The sequence below is a fragment of the Triticum dicoccoides genome, chromosome 3A (assembly GCF_002162155.2).
Source record: "Triticum dicoccoides isolate Atlit2015 ecotype Zavitan chromosome 3A, WEW_v2.0, whole genome shotgun sequence".
NCBI classification, from domain to species: Eukaryota; Viridiplantae; Streptophyta; class Magnoliopsida; order Poales; family Poaceae; genus Triticum; species Triticum dicoccoides.
Window position 1 is genome coordinate 210,203,568 of NC_041384.1, and position 22,702 is coordinate 210,226,269.

At 43.0% G+C, this 22,702-nt stretch overlaps 2 protein-coding genes across 4 annotated transcripts; one reads left to right on the plus strand and one right to left on the minus strand.

Annotated features, from left to right (window-relative positions):
* The first annotated feature begins 3,189 nt into the window (after positions 1-3,189).
* LOC119267885 (kinesin-like protein KIN-14B) lies at positions 3,190-10,463 on the plus strand. Of its 3 annotated transcripts, none has more exons than XM_037549323.1 (14): positions 3,190-3,510; positions 3,609-3,790; positions 3,922-4,088; positions 4,369-4,676; positions 4,756-4,839; positions 4,954-5,118; positions 5,208-5,314; positions 5,448-5,626; positions 6,634-6,795; positions 7,061-7,276; positions 7,382-7,419; positions 7,521-7,648; positions 7,977-9,057; positions 10,118-10,463. In XM_037549323.1, exons 4-14 carry the CDS (start codon positions 4,457-4,459, stop codon positions 10,231-10,233), a joined length of 2,496 nt encoding a protein of 831 aa, XP_037405220.1. In that variant the 5' UTR covers positions 3,190-3,510; positions 3,609-3,790; positions 3,922-4,088; positions 4,369-4,456; the 3' UTR covers positions 10,234-10,463. The 3 variants fall into 3 exon arrangements, with proteins under 3 accessions (XP_037405220.1, XP_037405221.1, XP_037405222.1); XM_037549324.1 differs by having other exon boundaries at positions 3,974-4,088; XM_037549325.1 differs by having other exon boundaries at positions 3,980-4,088.
* A 54-nt stretch (positions 10,464-10,517) lies between these two features.
* Positions 10,518-12,382, minus strand: LOC119267886 (pentatricopeptide repeat-containing protein At5g56310-like). The gene has a single exon (XM_037549326.1). It carries the CDS (start codon positions 12,347-12,349, stop codon positions 10,865-10,867), a length of 1,485 nt encoding a protein of 494 aa, XP_037405223.1. The 5' UTR covers positions 12,350-12,382; the 3' UTR covers positions 10,518-10,864.
* Between the last annotated feature and the right edge of the window lie 10,320 nt (positions 12,383-22,702).

A 22,702-nucleotide genomic window follows, 5' to 3' on the forward strand; every position in this document is an offset into this window, starting at 1 on the left:
TGATATGCATGTTCACGCTAACCTTGTCCAACTAATTCAACTTTTTAGCTTCTGCCTAAAGTGACACTTCATTCCGATGAGTTAGAGCATCTACTACCGGACTTCCCTCCTTAAATAACGCAATCCACATTTGGATATCTTAAATTAAAAACCTCAAATCCATATTATTACATGCAACGTAGCGATCTTTAAATGGAGCTCGTCCGGTCGCCGTGGCCATATCCGGCGGCCGGCTGCGCTCCCAGAGTGTTGGCCCGGACGCTGGCAAGGTAAAGTAGGGCATGGGACACGAGCCGGCTCACGGGACTCAAGGCGCTGCCGTCTCCCATGCCCTACTCTTCCTCGTCCGAGCCCGTAACTCGTTGGGTGCCGGTGGACGTCAGATCAATGATAGATCCGTCCTGGGACGAGCCGGCGACGTCCACCATGACGCGGTTGCGGCGCCCGGACTGGTGCACCGCACAGGGCGTCGGAGAATGTGCCTCTACCTGGCCGACGTCCACTGCCGCGAGCACTGCCGCCACGTCCCGCGCTCGTTGCCGCGCCATATTTGCGTCGGATGACGCCCACGGTGCGTCCATGGCCTCGGTGCGCCAACGAAAGGGTTGCACGTCTACCACCGCATTTGGACGCCAAACGGACCGCATCGCCTCTGGTGAGGCAGCGACGGTTGCCCTAGCGTCGGATCCATAATCCATTTGGGCGATGCAATGGATTTCCGACGGAAGGAGTCCGAGCGTTGTCGTGCACGGGCCTCCTCCCGAGAGCGGCGGAGCGCAAGCCGGACGGCCATCTCCTCCTCGGGGCTACGTGGGATGAGCTCGGGGTCGACGGATCTGGAGGTGAACGTCTCGGATCCGATGCCCGCCATGCCGGAGACGGCCAAACGGCGCCGGAGACGAGCTTGGGTGGCAGAGGGGAGTGGAGTGAAGTGGCTAGGGTTTGGTCTGGCGAGCAGATGACGAGGAATATATGTGGGGTCAGGTGGGTCAGCGTGGGATGGATCCGACATGGCGGGCGGGCCCATGTGTGCCCAGGCGCCCCCATATCCGTCCCATATTAGGGCCGGATATGAGGGTCAGCCCGGAAGTTTGAGGCCCATTTGAGGCGCCCGTCTGGATCAAAATTTCACGACCGGACAGGCCTGCCTGACGTATGAGGCGGGTTTGATCAGTAACCAGTACTAAATATATAGTATATATATCAACAAGGTGCTGTAACTCAAAGGGGCACGCAACTGCCCAGCCGTGCCTGATCGTCCGATTGCCTCGCGATCCGTAAAGTTATTGGATTCCGCACACCAAGTTTTAAGTTCTAGTTTGTGAAACTTGTGATTTTATCATTTGATCGTACCAAGTTTCAGCGGTTGAAACTTAAACAAGTTTTTAAAAAGACGTCGAAACGTATTCATACTGGATCTTTTTTGAAAGCCCTCATAACAAGAAACACGAATATGAAGTGTGTGTGTGTGTGTGTGTTATGTGAGCGTCTACAGCCGTACTATATTAGAAAAACACGAAAATGCAAACGAAACTTAATTTGGACTTTTTGGTTCAAAAGATATAAAAGACTAAAAATTGAAAGCCAAAAGAGAAAAATGGGGTCAGTGCCCCCGCCCCTGCATTGCCACAAATCCCCTCCAACAACATGCATGCATGTCTTAAACTATAATGCAAGCACCTCTGGCACCAAGTACTTGCAATTCACACATTAACATATGTGCATGCACCTCGGTCCACCGTCGCTGGCTAGCAAGGTCCAAAGAGATCCATTGATGAGGCTAACAAGGTGGTTGAGAGAAAGATGCATGCTACTGATATAGGAGTATTTATAAAATCAGCCTGTCAGTTGGAAATATGTAATGAGAAGAAGCAAAAACATATAACATTCCAACTATCGATATGTCACCAAATGAGCCTGGGGCTAGTGCAGACATTTTTCTTTTTACCTTCCAATTCTTCTATACTTGATGTTTTTTTAACACTACTTGATATTATTGTTTTGAAGACATTATATGATCTCAATAAGTCACTTGGATTTTCCTTAATGGTCATTCTTTTGCTCTTTGTGCGATGTCCATCGATTTTGGTGGCATATCCTCCATCCCACATGTGGCCATCAACATGTTCATGTCTTTCCCCTTCCTTTTTTTTAAGAACAAAAAAAAAACTGGTCATGTCTTTACTCACTTGGGGGCTCAAAACGTGCTTGCCAGCGAGAGACAAGGGAGCCAGGAAGACTCTGGGCCATGCATAGGAGTGTAGACAAGTACTGTACTCATGATCATACGATTCTTATGGCATGGCTCCAGTTCATCTTATCTCCCCGGATCTATAAAGAGATCCTTGGTACTATCATTTATCAGTTTTCTGTGCCCAGGAATCGCCGAGCTTGATCAGCCACAGACATGGCAATCTGCATAAACAAAACAAATACAAGCCCTTGCATAGCTGGGGAAACTTTCAGAGAGTACTAGTGCCCTTTGCGTACCAGTATATGTAGTCGGTTAACTTCTCTCTTTTTGTGTTGGACAGCAAAGCATACTCGAAGATACAATTCCTTAGTAATTAAGGATGGTGACAAGCTATAAAGCTCTCAGTGGTGGGCCCTTGATTTATTAGTCCACAGTTGGTCACTGCCTCACCGGTCAGATTTCCCTGTTGAGACCCACATATCAGCACAATCATCTATGTCCTTGCTTGATTGCCTCACTGGATTGTCTAGAAAATAATATAAATTGTAATTGCCTCACTGGGTTATTTTTTATCAGCAGACACCTAGCTGCACACAAGAATTATATTGCAAGACATTCATAGCTAGCTGCTTCATTTCTACTCTACGGTCCATGGAAGGCACCAGTACTGAGTAATGTACAGTACAAGATCATTTTATGATCACAACCAGATAAGAGAACCCCAAAGGGGGTTAAAAGAAAACAAGTAGTACATGTATTGATGTATATGATGAACGTACGTGGTCATCAGAAAGACTGGGAGCATCTCGTGCATGAACCAATGCCAGAACGCACCACACTATCAGTTCCCGCTGACATGATCGGGAACAGTGCTGCTGCGAGCACAGTAGTACGAGCTGGCTGAAAAATACTGGCATGGCCTTTTGTTTTGAGCGATGATCACAAGATTGATGCGAACCCCAGCATTTTTGAGGCGCAGACCCACCTGCTGCGGCCTCTCTGAAAAGCTCGGCATGGCACATGGTGGGTGAGCTCCTCGATGACAGCAGAACAGGAGTGATTATTTCATTTGCCAAACAACATCCACCCATTAAATATTGTCGCCATACGCCAGAGCACAGAATCTGTCATACTTAATCACCATCACCTCTCTCCCTCTCTCGCCTCCCTCTGTCTCGGTCTCTCTGTCTGTTCCTCTCTCTCCCCTGCCTCTCCATCTCTCTCTGAAGCAGACACTCAAACGCGCACAGAGCGGGGGCTACTGAGCTGCTATCGGTTTTGACTGGATTTGAGCTCCCTTGACCAAAAGATCCCAGGTATGGTGCATATGCTTTGTTTTGCCAGTTGAAGCAGCAGCCCCATGGTTATGTTATCTCCATCCTCCGAGTCCTCTTGACTGATCTGTTAGCTGCAGGAACTTCTATGGAGGTGGCAGCTATGGCGGACTCTACTGCCAAGGTTCAAAATGCTGAAACAACCAGAACATACTTGCATATGATGATGTAGAATTGCAGCCACTGGTTTGTAGTTGGGCGCTGTCATCTTTGATAGTGACACGGTGATCCTTGGAGGGAAAGAGCTAGTTGAGGAATTGAGGTATTGCAAAGTTTCCTCTCTTCCAATGCTTGGAAACCTTCTTTGACACTTGAATCACTCTGCAAGAATAAGCAATGTATCCTTTCTTTTGCCTTGCTTCATGATGATGGTCTCCGTTTCATCTAACCTAGGAAATGTAGTACTTGGCGGCTCTGAAGTAGAACTGACCTTTTCCTTGAAAAGTGATAGAGACCTGGGAACTCCAACAAGGATTTAAGCAATGTATGGGTTCCGCTGAAGGCAACTGCTCCCTTTGCTCTTGCACACTCTAAGCATTTGATGCGGTATGGAAGTGCAGGTATGAGCTACCAATTTCTCGTTCATATGTTCTATAGATGTGGTGTCTTCAAATTTCTTCGCGGCATTCTTTTTGTATGCTTCTCAAGTCTAACTGCAAAATACTTGGTCAGAAAAAGGATTATTATTAGAAAATAATACGAGAGGTCTTGGATGTCAGTCAACTACATGTGGTAGACTCGGCATGCTGAAACCGTCTAGTTTGAATTGCTTCTGACTTTGACACAGCGTCACTCTGTTTTCTTTTCTATAAAATTTGAGAATCTCATTCCAAATGGCAGGCGGTGTCACCAGCAAAGAATGAAACAGGAGCAGCAGGATAGCCATCATTAATCCTGGTTCTTGGTGATAACTTGCTAGGCATCATACATGGAAGGGCAGTCAGGGAAAACCATGCAGAGTCTACCGGATACATTGTCATCCCTCAAGGGGTTCAACAAGTACCTCACACCCAGTTGGATTGAATCAGTGTCCCACATCCTCAAGGAGTTGACACCAACCAAACCACAGAAAGTAATGGAAGAGGAGGCTCAAAATGTATTTGAGTGTGATGACACAGAATTAGACATTAAAGTTGCAAAGATTCAAGGTATGTACTTCTAATTCTTGACCTCAAAACCTCCAGGCATTCCTGAAACTATTATTGTTCTTCTTTTATCATATGACAGATGAAATGGTTTCACTGGGTGCCCAACTAAAGCAGAAAACACTGCAGAAGAGAGAGTCACTAAATAACTATTTGGACTTGAAAGGTAGAACTTTTGTCGAATTTTCTACTCCCAGGAATTTAATTGCGTTTGGTTAGTATACTTCAAGAAAGAAAAATGGGTTTGCCTATCTGTTAATTATCATGCCTTATTCCCCAGGAAGTATAAGGGTGTTCTGTCGTATGAGGCCTTTCAACCATGAAGAAAGTTACAGCTCCAGAACCATGTTCACCCTTGATGAGAGTAATGTTTTCTTAAAAGTTGCTGAAACCAAGACAAAGCAATACAAGTTCGATAAGGTTTTCGACCCATGCTCAACACAAGGTATTAGGTATTTCATCAGATTTTTAATAGGAGCCATCCTTTCTTGATTGTTTGAATTCAAGTCTACAGAAGATAGTTTGCTTCTCCAGGTGATGTATTTTCTGAGGTCGAACCAGTGATAAAATCAGCTATAGATGGCTACAACGTTTGCATATTTGCCTATGGTCAGACAGGTAGTGGAAAAACTTATACAATGGTAAGATGTACTTCATCCACCACTTTCCCTCCCTCTTTCCGCAAACAAAAATAAACAAAAAGTTCACAGTTCAAACACCCCAGACAGACTGAAAGGCTAATGTTTAGTTACAATTCATTACCATATGAATTAGGAAGGCAAGCCTAAAGATTTGGGTGTCATACCACGTGGGATTCAAGTACTGTTTGATCGAGCTTCAGAGAGCAACAGCAGATTTCAGTTCACTTTCAGCATGCTCGAGATATATATGGGAAACCTACGAGATCTACTAGTTCCAGGAAGCAAGACCAATGGGTTAAAGAATGTTCCGAGGTAATTTTCTAAACTTGATAGAAGGAGAATGGACTGCTTTCAAATAACAGGGTTTCTTTTACAGTATGGTTTATTACCAGAATAGCTAAAGATACATATTACTAAATATCAAGATATGCTGGTTCTGAACTCCCACTTGTAACAAATAGAAGACAATGAAAGTTCGAGCCAGCTCCTGAATCCTGACTGTGATGTAGTAACAGCAATGCACAAGTAACAACTGTCAGTTGGGTGCCTGTTGCCTAATTATCTTAAATCCACATAACTAAAATGTATTATAGTTATTGTTTGATATTTTAAGGAGGTGTTGGACACCATTCCAATCATGTTGGATGCCATTTCTGGATAAGTTGTACCCTTGTTTCCAATATAATGACACGAGAGCTTGCTCTGTTGAGTTGTCAATATTATGCAAAATTTTGGGTAGCATGTCTTTGCATAGGTATGAGGCTGTCAGGTATCGACTGGGGCACTATGCTTTCCAGATCAAGCCCAAATGCCTGTGTAGGTTCTTGGCTCAAATACTAAAAGGGCCTCATGTAAATATATGAACTTAAGAAGATAAATCTCATGTCAATGTGGTATTGTTTAGATCAATTAATATTGTCATGTGAGTGCTTACTTGTTTTGTTCCTATCCTACCCTGCATAATGGTGTAACAGAGCCAACATATGAACGTTATCATGATTTCTTGAACACTGTAAAAACCATAAATATATAGTCAATCAAGAAATATGTGTGGAGAATCCAACTTTTACTTTTTTATGCCATTATTAAGGATCAAAATGATAGAGAGCCATTGGGGATCAAAATGAAAGAGTCATTTCCAAGGAAATAGAACCATTTTATTTAGGGAAGAGAAAGAGAATCGTACATCATCTACATGAATTGTTTGGGTAGTTCCTATGTTTTCCGATAGTGCAGGTTAACTAATTCTGTATATCTTCACACCTTGTCAGTTTCTTTCTTTCTATGTAGAAAATTATTTAATGCATCTCTGCATACAGCCTCTCTATTAAAACGGATCCTGATGGTGGCATTGAGATTGAAAATCTAGTGGCAGTTACCGTGAATAATTTTCAAGAAGTGAAAAGATTATATGGTGTGGGGACCCGTCTTAGATCAACAGCTTCCACTATGGCTAATTCTACATCAAGTAGATCTCACTGGTAACGTATTTATTTATTTTATTCTTGGTAAAAAAACGTATTTATTTATTTTATTGAAGAAAGCATGCCTTCTTTCATAACAATTGAGAAGACATTAACCATGGTTGCACCTGGCTAAAAGAGGTCCTGAATCAGAAGTGGAGACCAAATGCTCACTAAACCCTACTATGCTTGTGTAAAGAAAAATGACTGATTTTAGAAAGAGAACAGGACGGATGGATTGCTAACCTGAAGCTTATATTTTTTGTATTCATTTATGCAACAGTTTGATTCGCATTTCATTGACCTCCTTTGATGCACCGGAGAGGAAAAAAGCAAGAAACAAAATATGGATGATTGATCTAGGTGGAAGTGAGAGACTTGTAAAGACCAAAGCAACTGGTAAAAGGCTGAAGGAAGGCAAAGCCATAAATTTGTCATTGTCAGCCCTAGGGGATGTGATTGATGCACTACAGACTAAAAAACCTCATGTACCTTACAGGTATGTGAAATTCACCATGCTCATGTTTGACAGTTGGCACAAATGATTGTTGTTTTACCATTAAAGTTGAAGACAGTGATACCTTCCACTTCTTTGATTTTGCAGGAATAGTAAGCTTACACAAGTTCTGAGAGATTCTCTAGGTAAACAGAGCCTCACTGAATGTTTTGAAGGAAGTTTTTAACTTTCTTGTTTTATAAACCTAGATTTCGTGTAGCTCACCATGCTGTATTCATGTTCACAGGATGTGAGTCCAAAACATTGATGCTTGTCCATATTAGACCAAATGAGAATGATTTGTGCGAGACCGTTTGTACCTTGGGTTTTGCAACAAGAGTGAGAAGTATCCGTCTAGAAAGTGAAGAATCGCCAGTAAGTTTTTGCAATTATCACTAACATGAATATACATCCAAGAAAAAGATAATGGTATTCATCATTTCTACGAGCTTATGGGTCAAATATTGCGTGGTTTAGTCAATTCGAAGTTAATGCCAAAACATTTCGATTGATAAAATGACAACTCAGCCGATCTGAGGCTCATTTAGATCTGCCAAATTAATGAACATTCCAGAAATTAACACAATGGTATGCATTCATGCACACACCATGAGTAACCCAACAATTTTAGATATGGGTTTAAGTTTTTATCTACTTGATAACACTCTTGCTACAAGATAGATAATATTTTGATATCAATCAGGAGGTAAAAACAAGGAAGGAAGATTTCTTAAAGGAGTTAGAACAGACGGTCAGTAATTTGGAACAAGAATGTGACAATATTAGAAGAGAAATTAAGAAGCTCGAGGATACAGTGGAACATTTGAGAGGGCATCAAACATCTGCTAGCACAAATTTTGCAACTTCACATCCATCCACTCAGGAACTCAAGATTGACATGTCAAAGAATGTAAGAAGTCTGAAGAATCACAGAGAAGTTCCGCGTGGGTTACCAAGGTTCATGAAGCCAACTGCTGCTAGCCAGCACAGGATAGGTTTAAACAATAATGTTCCCAGTATTAACAGGATGAAACCACCAATGCCACCAAAGAGAAGGCCTTCTTCCGTCTATGCAGAATCTGTAAGATTTCCAGTAAATGCCGATACTTGGCAGTCAGAATGCAGTTCTGAGTGCAGTATCTCCATGACAAGTGACATGAATTGGACACCGAGCATACTAGATGGGACTGAATGTAGCCAAGATGCATCAGAGTACGAGATCAAACAGGTGATTTTCTCAGAACATGAGAAACCATCACAGGGTCAAGTCATTTCCTTCAAAGAATGGCAACTTACAGAATCAGAGAATATGCAGAACAAAACTGAAGAAAGGAGTATTATAGACATTGATAATTGGATCCACCAACAAATACTTCAAAGTGCTGGCACATGCCAAAGCAAAAGGGTTCTAACTGTTCCCAATGTAACTGAAGAAGAAACTTTCAATATTCCTTCACCAATTAAGACTGAAGGGCCTAAAGGTTGTAAGCAAGCACAGGACGAAAAAAGTGAACTAACCCTACAACCCCCACCACTCGATGCTAAGGATATAAAGCGACCCAAGGCAGTTAATCATTTCGCCACAGAAGAATTATGCAGTCATCCATCAAGAGAACATCGCAGCACCAACGAGACAAAGAAACATATGAATGAAAATCTTGCATATCAGGGGAGATCCAGAAGATCTCTTCAAGAAAAGCTGGATGGTTGCATGCTAAAGCTGCCAGAATCTGATCTCAATACAAGTCCTGAAACCAGGCCCCGGGAAGAGGAACACAGCATAGGTAATGTTGTCTAGCATTGGAGAATGTGCTTTGGGAATAATTTATTTGTGATATCTGGATCAGTTGATGTTATTATATCTTATAAACTTGGAATCAACATAGGAGAATGGCTTGGCATAAACAAAATTAGAGTATGCATATACAGCAGTACATTATTTAGAAAACAAAAGTGGGCAAAAAGATCAAAATTCCAGTCAGTTAAAGCTTTCATATGCATTAACATAAACAAACTTTGCTGTATTCACATCGATTCAAGTGATTACAAACACCTGCAGATGGTTTAACTTAAATTATGTGTGGTCTAGAACTGTTTTCTCCCGCATACCCACCATCTTCATTTAGCAATGATAAGGCAGATTGAGGAAACACAGCGAAACCTGCAGATGATAGTATGGTTCTTATAGTACTTTTACTGCAAAAGTACTTGAGCGCAGCAAAGGCAAAATAAATCAAAGAAGATCATCATTAAGACAAACTTGAAAAAACTCATAGACCATGTGTAACTGCTACTAGATAGTGGACTGTTGAAAAAACCTATGGCAAAGTTGTAAGCTTCACTGCTCACTGTTCTAACAAATAACTGAGCTATAGAGTCACCATCCCAGAGTGAAACTAGAATAAGCCTTCTGGAGCTTGAGTTATGGACAATAATAAAATGAAATTCAAACTAACACGAGACTTTATGATTGCTATCTAAGGATGTTGTTTAGACTTTCCTGTGAAGGAAGAACAGTGAATTCAGCAAAATCAAGTCCTAATAGGATAATACTCCCTCCGTTCCATGGAGGGAGTAGTTTATAAATAATAACTAAGGAAACAACGATGGGATACAGTTAGGTTATACTACAAAAACTAACTGTGTTGTTGTCGCCTTAACAGAAATAATGATGTAAATCTTTGTGATGTTACCATATTATTATATAACACAAACTGCACAATTAGCATAAATATAGTACTGTTTATTAATTTTAGTGGCCTCAATTTCCACTTCTGCACTTCTTTCAATGTACATATAGTCCCTCAGAGGCTATATGTTTACTTCTTTTATTGTTTTGCACAGGAAAACTGAAAAGGTTCTTTCAAGCTCTACAGACAGCATGGGGCTGTGTTCGTCTAGGATTAGGCATTGTCAACCTTGGATTAGAGCACGAGTTCTTTCAAAGCTTGATAGTTTGAAGTAACTGTAATGTCGTCATTTTAAGAGGTAGTACTCACTTTTGAGAGTACACTGCTTCAGGAAATGTACTGCCGGTTTGACATAGCGGCAGGTGAATTGCTGATCTGATGCTGCATTGCTGCAACAGTTGGTTTGATGCCAGATGGATTGTACTAGGAATATAGTGGAAGTTGTAAAAAAAGTGTATGAGTGAACAAACTATGAATGAGAAATTTGACATATCCTGAAACAGCAACTGTTAAAGTGTGTACAGATGAAACTGCACTATATTAATTCAGAGGTCGTATTTAGCTAGCTGATTTAATTACATGTCAAAGTAATGTATGTCATAAGGCCAGAACAGTAAATTAAGATACTATGCTACATATTCTTAGCTAAAATTCAAAGACATGGGAAACAACTGATCATTTAATAGCAGGTAAGGGGCTCCTGTTAGTTAATAGATGGTACCCTTACCATTACCTGTAGCCAAAGCTCAAAGGCTTGGTTAGTTCGCATCATGAGAACAAATCTCTCATATAACAAGCCAACGATTACACCATCAAGGATCAGCTATCTGAATTTTGACCTTCCGTACACACACACCGATATACTCTTCGAAGAATGCTCTTACTTAATGCTCTTACGGTCTTACCCTTCTTCAATATCATGCGGTGCTTCAGGGAGCGTGGCGACATAACCAATGGATTTCATGTCAGCGGTGATCTCACACAATACTTTACGTATCTTATGTAAGCAAGGATGAGACCCATCTCTGGAAGTGAACTCATGAACCACACCATCAACTTCAATAGAACTTGCCCCTGGTACATTTCTTAAGCCCCCGTCTCTCATTGCCTTCCGAAGTTTGCTAACTTCATCCCACCTCTCCTGCTCTGCATAAATGTTTGACAGGAGAATATAGTTCCCACTGTTGTGAGGCTCAAGCTCAATTAGATGTAACAGGGCTTGTTCCCCAAGCTCAGCATCACCATGAGTCCGAGCAGCAGCAAGAAGAGCTCCCCATATTGCTGCATTTGCCTTGAAAGGCATGTCCTTAACTAAGTCTTGAGCTTCCATCAAACAACCAGCACGGCCAAGTAAATCGACCATGCATCCATAATGTTCAACTCGTGGCTTAATCCTGTACCGCGATACCATGATTTGGAAATACCAGCGGCCCAAATCAGTCAGTCCAATGTGGCTACACGCTGACAGGATGGCAAGAAAAGTAATGTCATTTGGTGCCACATTCTCCCTTTCCATCCGGCGGAACATATCAACAGCTTCCAAACCAAGGCCATGCAAAGCAAATCCAGCGATCAACGTCGTCCAAGTCACAATGCTCTTCTGCCCCATACCCTCAAACACCTCCACCGCCTTGGCAACACACCCGCATTTGAGGTACATGTCAATTATGGCGTTCATCAGCCGTATATGCCAGCATAACCCCCGCTTCACCACGAACCTGTGCACCCATTCCCCCAAATCAACAGCTCCGAGATCCCCACAAGCCGACAGCACGGACAGCATTGCTATCCCATCAGGCTCGATGCCCTCCACCTGCATCCTCCGGAACACCTCGACCGCCTCTGCTGGCCGTTTCATCTGTGCATATGCTCCGATCAAGGTCGTCCACGACACGACGTTCCTCTGTGGCATAGCATCGAACAGCTCACGCGCACAGACCAGGTTCCCGGACTTGACATACCCCGAGATGGTAACGTTCCAGCAAAAGATGTCCTTGTGGACCGTTTCATCGAACACACTGCGTGCGGAGGCTGCGCAGGCACAGGAAAAGTAGGCCTGGGTGAGGCTGGCCGAGACGTGCGCGTCGGAGGCGAGCCCGGCACGGACGACAATGGAGTGGAGCTGCGGGCCGAGAGTGCCACGCAGGTGGGGAATCCGGGAGGCAGCGTTGAGGGATACGGAGGGGTGTGTTCGGTGGAGGAGCGCGAGGGCGTGGGGGCAGAGGGGAAGGCGGAGAGAGGCGAGGAGGAGCGCCGAGAGGAGTCGCGCGTTGTGGTGGCCGCCGCGGGGGAGGAGGAAGGCGTGGGCCTGCAGGAGGTGGCGCGGGGAGTCGAGACGGTTGAGGAGGGAAAACGCGCGGTGGAGCGCTAGGGGCAGCGGCGGCATGCGGAGAGGCGGCGCGGTGGTGACTGCCGGGCAGTGGCGGGACTTCGTGCATTCGTGACGCGGGGTACTGTGTTGTGACTTGTGAACAGGCCTGGGAGGAATTCGATCGAGACCAAACGAACCGGGCCGGAGTTTAGTGTTGGACTTTGGGCTCGGTATCCTCTCCAACTCCAGCGCGCGTTTCTACCGGTTTGGGTCGAAATGGACAAAAAACACCACCAACGCGCCGATGCAAACAAATGAGCATCCGTTTCTTAAGAGCAACTAGTTAACGAAATGACCAACATGTTTTATAAAAATCTGTACACTTCAGAAGGGGTTCAGGATATGGACAACGTCATTTCAACAGTACCATGCAAAGTAACCCAGGAGATGAATGACATGTTGAATGCTCCTTACACTTAAAAGAAGTAAAAACGGCACTCTTTCAAATGTTTCCTACTAAGTCATCGGGTCCGGATGGTTTTCGGGCTCACTTCTTCAGCGTCATTGGGAGATTTGTGGGATGATGTTACCAAAGCAGTTTTTGATATTGTGAAGGAAAAGGAGTCAACAAAAAGCATCAATGCCATCTTGGTGCTTATCCCAATGGTGAAAAACCCCACTCTATTATCACTGTTTCGGCCTATCAGTCATATGCCCTAGAGGCAATAATAAAGTTGTTATTTATATTTCCTTATATTATGATAAATGTTTATTATTCATACTAGAATTGTATTAACCGGAAACTTAGTACATGTGTGAATACATAGACAAACAGAGTGTCACTAGTTTACCTTTACTTGACTAGCTCGTTGAATCAATGATGGTTATGTTTCCTAACCATAGACATGAGTTGTCATTTGATTAACGGGATCACATCATTAGAGAATGATGTGATTGACTTGACCTATCTGTTAGCTTAGCACGATGATCGTTTAGTTTGTTGCTATTGTTTTCTCCATAACTATATATGTTCCTATGACTATGAGATCATGCAACTCCCAAATACCGGAGGAACACTTTGTGTGCTACCAAACGTCATAATGTAACTGGGTGATTATAAATGTGCTCTACAGGTGTCTCCGATGGTGTTTGTTGAGTTGGCATGGATCAAGATTAGGATTTGTCACTCCGACTGTCGGAGAGGTATCTCTGGGCCCTCTCGGTAATGTACATCACTATAAGCCTTGCAAGCAATGTACCTAATGAGTTAGTTACGGGATGTAGCATTACAGAACGAGTAAAGAGACTTGCCAGTAACGAGATTGAACTAGGTATTGAGATACCGACGATCGAATCTCGGGCAAGTAACATACTGATGACAAAGGGAACAACGTATACCGTTATGCGGTTTGACCGATAAAGATCTTCGTAGAATATGTATGAGCCGATATGAGCATCCAGGTTCCGCTATTGGTTATTGACCGGAGACATGTCTTGCTCATGTCTACATAGTTCTCGAACCCGTAGGGTCCGCACGCTTAATGTTCGGTGACGATTGGTATTATGAGTTTATGTGATTTGATATACCGAAAGTTGTTTGGAGTTCTGGATGAGATCACGGACATGACGAGGAGTCTCGAAATGATCAAGCCGTAAATATCGATATATTGTAAGGCTATATTCGGACATCGGAAAGGTTCCAAGTGATCCGGGTATTTTTCGGAGTACCGGGGGAGTTACGGGAATACGGGAGTACATATGGGCCTTAGTGGGCTTTAAGGGAAAAAGAGGAGAAGCCACGAGGGCTGGCCGCGCGCCCCCCATGGGCCTATTCCGAATTGGACTAGGGGAGGGGTTGCGCCCCCTCTTTCCTTCTCCTCGCCTTCTCCTTCCTTCCCCCTCCTAGTAGGACTAGGAAAGGAGGAATCCTACTCCTACTAGGAGGAGGATTCATCCCCCTTGGCGCGCCTAGAGAGGCTGGCCGGCCTTCCCTCCCTCCTTTATATACGTGGGGAGGGAGCACACTAAAACACACAAGTTGATCATTGATCTTTTAGCCGTGTGCGGTGCCCCCTCCACCATAATCCACCTCGGTCATATCGTAGCGGTGCTTAGGCGAAGCCCTGCGTCGATAGCATCATCATCACCGGCATCACGCCGTCGTGCTGACGGAACTCTTCCTCAAAACTCTGCTGGATCGGAGTTCGTGGGACGTCGCCGAGCTGAACGTGTGCTGAACTCGGAGGTGCCGTACGTTCGGTATTTGGATCGGTCGGATCGTGAAGACGTACGACTACATCAACCATGTTCTCATAATGCTTCCGCTTACGGTCTACGAGGGTACATGGACGACACTCTCCCCTCTTGTTGCTATGCATCACCATGATCTTGCGTGTGCGTAGGAAATTTTTTGAAATTACTGCGTTCCCCAAGAGTGGCATCCGAGCCAGGTTTATGCGTAGATGTCATATGCACGAGTAGAACACAAAGGAGTTGTGGGCGTGGGTATATACATATTGCTTGTTGTCACTAGTCGATTCTTGATTCAGCGGCATTGTTGGATGAAGCGGCCCAGACCGACATTACGTGTACGCTTATGCGAGACTGGTTCTGCCGGTTCTTGCTCAGCCCGTAGCAGCCACGTAAAACTTGCAACAACAAAGTAGAGGATGTCTAACTTGTTTTTGCAGGGCATGTTGTGATGTGATATGGTCAAGACATGATGCTACATTTTATTGTATGAGATGATCATGTTTTGTTAAAGTTATCGACAACTGGTAGGATCCTTATGGTTGTCTCTTTATTGCATAAGATGCAAGCGCCATATAATTGCTTTACTTTATCGCTATGCGATAGCAATAGTTGCAAGAGCAATAGTTGGCGAGACGACCATGTGATGACACGTTGACAGAGATCAAGATGATGGAGATCATAGTGTCATGCCGGTGATGATAGAGATCATGACGGTACTTTGGAGATGGAGATCAAAGGCGCAAGATGATCATGACCATATCATGTCACATATTTTGATTGCATGTGATGTTTAACCTTTATGCATCTTATTTTGCTTAGTTCGGCTGTAGCATTATAAGATGATCTCTCACTAAATTTCAAGGTATAAGTGTTCTCCCTGAGTATGCACCGTTGCGATAGTTCGTCGTGCCGAGACACCACGTGATGATCGGGTGTGATAAGCTCTACGTTCACATACAACGGGTGCAAGCCAGTTTTGCACACACGGAATACTCAGGTTAAACTTGATGAGCCTAGCATATGCAGATATGGCCTCGGAACACTGGAGACCGAAAGGTCGAGCGTGAATCATATAGTAGATATGATCAACATAGTGATGTTCACCATTGAAAACTACTCCATCTCACGTGATGATCGGACATGGTTTAGTTGATTTGGATCACATGATCATTTAGATGACTAGAGGGATGTCTATCTAAGTGGGAGTTCTTAAGTAATATGATTAATTGAACTTTAATTTATCATGAACTTAGTCTTGTTAGTATTTGCATATCTATGTTGTAGATCAATTGCTCGCGATGTAGCTCCCCGTTTATTTTTGATATGTTCCTAGAGAAAAACTATGTTGTGATAGTAGCAATGATGCGGACTAGGTCCGTGATCTGAGGATTATCCTTATTGCTGCACATAAGAATTATGTCCTTGATGCACCGCTAGGTGACGAACCTATTGTAGGAGCAGATGCAGACGTTATGAACATTTTGGCAAAGCTCGATATGATGACTACTTGATAGTTTAGTGCACCATGCTTTACGACTTAGAACCGGGACTTCAAAAATGTTTTGAACGCCACGGAGCATATAAGATGTTTCAAGAGTTGAAATTGGTATTTCATACTCATGCCCATGTCAAGAAGTATAAGACCTCTGACAGTACTTTTCTTACAAGATGGAGGAGAATAGCTCAGCTAGTGAGCATGTGCTCAGAATGTCTGAGTACTACAATCACTTGAATCAAGTGGGAGTTAATCTTCCAGATAAGATAGTGATTGACAGAGTTCTCTAGTCACTATCACCAAGTAACTAGAACATCATGATGAACTATAATATGCAAGGGATAACAGAAATGATTCCCAAGCTCTTCGTGATGCTGAAACCGACGTAGGTAGAAATCAAGAAAAGCATCAAGTGTTGATGGTTGACAAGACCACTAGTTTCAAGAAAAGGGCAAAGGGAAGAAGGGGAACTTCAAGAAGAACAGCAAGCAAGTTGCTGCTCAAGTGAATAAGCCCAGGTCTCGACCTAAGCCTCAGACTAAGTGCTTCTACTGCAAAGGGACTGGTCACTGGAAGCAACACTGCCCCAAGTATTTGGCAGATAAGAAGGATGGCAAAGTGAACAAAGGTATATTTGATATACATGTTATTGATGTGTACTTTACTAGTGTTTATAGCAACCCCTCAGTATTTGATACTAGTTCAGTTGCTAAGATTAGTAACTCGAAACGGGAGTTGCAGAATGAACAGAGACTAGTTAAGGGTGAAGTGACGATGTGTGTTGGAAGTGGTTCCAAGATTGATATGATCATCATCGCACACTCCCTATACTTTCTGGATTAGTGTTGAACCTAAAATAAATGTTATTTGGTGTTTGCGTTAAGCATGAATATGATTGGATCATGTTTATTGCAATACAGTTATTCATTTAAGTCAAAGAATAATTGTTGTTCTATTTACATGAATAAAACCTTCTATGGTCATACACTGAATATAAATGGTTTATTGAATCTCGATCGTAGTGATACACATATTCATAATATTGAAGCCAAAAGATGCAAAGTTAATAATGATAGTGCAACTTATTTGTGGCACTGCCGTTTAGGTCATGTTGGTGTAAAGCACATGAAGAAACTCCATGCTGATGGGTTTTTGGAATCACTTGATTATGAATCACTTGATGCTTGCGAACCATGCCTCATGGGGCAAGATGACTAAGACTCCGTTCTCCAGAACAAAGGAGCGAGAAACTGACTTATTGGAAATAATACATAATGATGTATGTGGTCCCATGAATGTTGAGGCTCGGTATCGTTATTTTCTGACCTTCAAAGATGATTTGAGAAGATATGGGTATATCTACTTGATGAAACATAGGTCTGAAACATTTGAAAAGTTCAAAGAATTTCAGAGTGAAGTGGAAAATCATCGTGACAAGAAAATAAATTTTCTATGATCTGATCGCGGAGACGAATATTTGAGTTACCAGTTCGGTCTTCAATTAAAACAATGTGGAATAGTTTCACAAATTCATGCCACCTGGAACACCGCAGCATAATGGTGTGTCCGAACATCATAACCGTACTTTATTGGATATAGTGCAATCTATGATGTCTCTTACCGATTTACCACTATCATTTTTGGGGTTATGCATTAGAGACAGCTACATTCACGTTAAAAAGGGCACCATCTAAATCCGTTGATACGACGCCGTATGAACTATGGTTTAGCAAGAAACCTAAGTTGTCGTTTCTTAAAGTTTGGGGTTGTGATGCTTATGTGAAAAAGTTTCAGCCTGATAAGCACAAACCTAAATCGGAAAAGCGCATCTTCATATGATACCCAAAAGAAACTGTTGGGTACACCTTCTATCACAGATCTGAAAGGCAATATCTTTGTTGCTAAAGAGTGGATCCTTTCTAGAGAAGAAGTTTCTCTCGAAAGAAGTGAGTGGGAGGAATGTAGAACTTGATGAGGTAATTGTACCTTCTCCCGAATTGGAAAGTAGTTCATCACAGAAATCAATTCTAGTGATCTCTACACCAATTAGTGAGGAAGCTAATGATGATGATCATGAAACTTCAGATCAAGTTACTACCGAACCTCGTAGGACAACCAGAGTATGGTCCGCACCAGAGTGGTACGGTAATCCTTTCTGGAAGTCATGTTACTAAACCATGATGAACCTACGAACTATGAGGAAACGATGATGAGCCCAGATTCCGCGAAATGGCTTGAGGCCATGAAATCTGAGATGGGATCCATGTATGAGAGCAAAGTATTGGCTTTGAATGACTTGCCCGATGATCAGTGAGTCATTGGGAATAAATGGATTTTCAAGAGGAAGGCGGACACTGATAGTAGTGTTACTATCTACAAAGCTCGAATTGTCGCAAAAGGTTTTCGACAAGTTCAAGATGTTGACTACGATGAGATTTTCTCACCCGTAATGATGCTTAAAAGTCTGTCCGAATCATGTTAGCAGTTGCCGCATTTTATGAAATCTGGCAAATGGATGTCAAAATTGCATTCCTTAATGGATTTCTTAAAGAAGAGTTGTATATGATGCAACCAAAAGGTTTTGTCGACCCTAAAGGTGCTAACAAAGTGAGCAAGCTCCAGCGATCCATCTATGGACTGGTGCAAGCATCTCGGAGTTGGAATATATGCTTTGATAAAGTGATCAAAGCATATGGTTTTATACAGACTTGCGGTGAAGCCTGTATTTACAAGAAAGTGAGTGGGAGCACTACAACATTTCTGATAAGTATATGTGAATGACATATTGTTGATCAGAAATAATGTAGAATTTTCTGGAAAGCATAAAGGAATGTTTGAAAAGAGTTTTTCAAAGAAAGACCTCAGTGAAGCTACTTACATATTGAGCATCAAGATCTATAGAGATAGATCAAGACGCTTGATATATTTTTAATGAGTACATACCTTGACAAGATTTTGAAGTAGTTCAAAATGGAACAGCCAAAGAAGGAGTTCTTACTTGTTTTGCAAGGTGTGAAGTTGAGTAAAGACTCAAAACCCGACCATGGCAGAAAATAGAAAGAGAATGAAAAGTCATTCCCTATGCCTCAGTCATAGGTTCTAGAAAGTATGCTATGTTGTGTACCAGACCTATTGTGTACCTCACCATAAGTTTGGCAAGAGGGTACAATAGTGATCCAGGAGTGGATCACTGGACAACGGTCAAAAATATCCTTAGTGGAATAAGGCAATGTTTCTCGGTTATGGAGGTGACAAAGAGTTTGTCGTAAAGAGTTACGTCGATGCAAGCTTTGGCACCGATCTGGATGACTCTAAGTCTCAATCTAGATACATATTGAAAGTGGGAGCAATTAGCTAGAGTATCTCCGTGCAAAGCATTGTAGACATAGAAAATTTCCAAAATACATATGGCTCTGAATGTGGCAGACCCGTTGACTAAATTTTTCTCTCACAAGCAAAATATGATCACTCTTTGGGTGTTAATCACATAGCTATGTCAACTAGATTATTGACTCTAGTAAACCCTTTGGGTGTTAGTCACATGGAGATGTGAACTAATCACATAAAGATGTGAACTATTGGTGTTAAATCACATGACGATGTGAACTAGATTATTGACTCTAGTGCAAGTGGGAGACTGAAGGAAATATGCCCTAGAGGCAATAATAAAGTTGTTATTTATATTTCCTTATATCATGATAAATGTTTATTATTCATGCTAGAATTGTACTAACCGGAAACTTAGTACATGTGTGAATACATAGACAAAAGAGTGTCACTAGTTTGCCTCTACTTGACTAGCTCGTTGAATCAATGATGGTTATGTTTCCTAACCATAGACATGAGTTGTCATTTGATTAACGGGGTCACATCATTAGAGAATGATGTGACTGACTTGACCCATCCATTAGCTTAGCACGATGATCGTTTAGTTTGTTGCTATTACTTTCTCCATAACTATACATGTTCCTATGACTATGAGATCATGCAACTCCCGAATACCGGAGGAACACTTTGTGTTCTACCAAACGTCACAAAGTAACTGGGTGATTATAAAGGTGCTCTACAGGTGTCTCCGATGGTGTTTGTTGAGTTGGCATGGATCAAGGTTATGATTTGGCACTCCAATTGTCGGAGAGGTATCTCTGGGCCCTCTCGGTAATGTCCATCATTATAAGCCTTGCAAGCAATGTAGCTAATGAGTTATTTACGGGATGTAGCATTACGGAGCAAGTAAAGAGACTTGCCGGTAACGAGATTGAACTAGGTATTGACATACCGACGATCGAATCTCGGGCAAGTAACATACCAATGACAAAGGGAACAACGTATACCGTTATGCGGTTTGACCGATAAAGATCTTCATAGAATATGTAGGAGCCAATATGAGCATCCAGGTTCCGCTATTGGTTATTGACCGGAGACATGTCTCGGTCATGTCTACATAGTTCTCGAACCCATAGGGTCCGCACGCTTAACGTTCGGTGATGATTGGTATTATGAGTGTATGTGATTTGATGTACCGAAGGTTGTTCGGAGTCCCAGATCATGGACATGACGAGGAGTCTCGAAATGATTAAGCCGTAAAGATCGATAAATTGGAAGGCTATATTCGGACATCGGAAAGGTTCCGAGTGATCCGGGTATTTTTCTGGAGTACCGGGGAAGTTACGGGAATACGGGAGTACATATGGGCCTTAGTGGGATTTAAGGGAAAAAGAGGAGAAGCCACGAGTCCTGGCCGTGCGCCCCCATGGGCCTAGTCCGAATTGGACTAGGGGAGGGGTTGCACCCCCTCTTTCCTTCTTCTCCCCTTCTCCTTCCTTCCCCCTCCTAGTAGGACTAGGAAAGGAGGAATCCTACTCCTACTAGGAGAAGGATTGCTCCCCCCTTGGCGCGCCTAGAGAGGCCGGCCGGCCTCCCCTCCCTCCTTTATATACGTGGGGAGGGGCACCCTAAAACACACAAGTTGAGCATTGATCTTTTAGCCGTGTGCGGTGCCCCCTCCACCATAATCCACCTCGGTCATACGTAGCGGTGCTTAGGCAAAGCCCTGCATCGGTAGCATCATCATCACCGTCATCACACCGTCGTGCTGACGGAACTCTCCCTCAAAGCTCTGCTGGATTGGAGTTCGTGGGATGTTTCCGAGCTGAATGTGTGTTGAACTCGGAGGTGCCGTACGTTCGGTACTTGGATCGGTCGGATCGTGAAGACGTACGACTACATCAACCGCGTTCTCATAACGCTTCCGCTTACGGTCTACGAGGGTACGTGGACGACACTCTCCCCTCTCGTTGCTATGCATCACCATGATCTTGCGTGTGCGTAGGATTTTTTTTGAAATTACTGCGTTCCCCAACAACGTCCTCTATAAAATTGCTTCAAAGGTAATTTCCAACCATCTGAAAATTATTTTGCCTGAGATTATTTCTGAGGAGCAGTCAGTATTTGTGCTAGGGAGACTCATTACTGATAACATTGTGACTGCTTATGAGTGCTTACACTTCATGAAGAGAAACAAGGCCAAGAAACACCAATCATGTGCTCTAAAACTTGATATGATGAAAGCCCATGACAGGCTTGAGTGGCAATACCTCTAGGCAATCATGTTGAAGTTGGGTTTTTCTCAGAGATGGGTAGATATTGTTATGGGATTGGTGACTTCAGTTACTTTTTCAGTCCAGTTTAATGGGAAGAGATTGGAGGAGTTCACACCAACTCGATGGATCAGATAAGGGGACCCGATATCTCCATACTTGTTCTTGCTAGCAGCAGAGGGCCTTTCGTGCCTCTTAAAATCTAGAAGTGAGTCATCCAACATGAGTGGTTTACAAGTGGCGCCCACGTCAAGGGTGAATCATTTATTATTCGCAAATGAAAACCTGTTGTTCTTCAAGGCAAATAGTATGGGTGCTACCGAGGTGAACCTGGTACTGGATAGGTATTGTCAAGCAACGGATAACGTATTAACCACAACAAATCTTCGGTCTACTTCAGCAAGGGGGGTCTTGATAGTATTCGGCTTGAAATTAAGACGGTGTTGCAAGTTCCCAATGAAATCCTAAATGAAAAATATTTAGGAATGCCATCTGATATTGGAAGTTCAAAAAACGGTGCTTTTAAATACCTCAAAGACCGCCCATGGAGCAAAGTGCAAGGATGGATAGAGAATACAATGTCATCAGCATGCAAGGAGGTGTTGGTCAAAGCAGTTGCTCAAGCAATTCCGGTTTTCTCAATGTCCTGTTTTAAATTGCCACGAGGCTTGTGTGAGCACCTAAATATGTTAATTCGGAAATTTTGGTGGGGGAGTAAGGAAGGAAAGCGTAAACCCCACTAGGTCTCTTGGAAGACCATGACACAACCGAAAGGAATGGGGGGCTTGGGTTTTAAGGATTTTGAGCTTTTTAACATGGCCATGTTAGCCAAGCAGGCATGTGTTGGGGAACGTAGTAATTTCAAAAAAATTCCTACGCACACGCAAGATCATGGTGATGCATAGCAACGAGAGGGGAGAGTGTTGTCCACGTACCCTTGTAGACCGAAAGCAGAAGCGTTAGCACAACGCGGTTGATGTAGTTGAACGTCTTCACGATCCGACCGATCCAAGTATCAAACGCACGGCACCTCCGAGTTTAGCACACGTTCAGCTCGATGACGTCCCGCGAACTCTGATC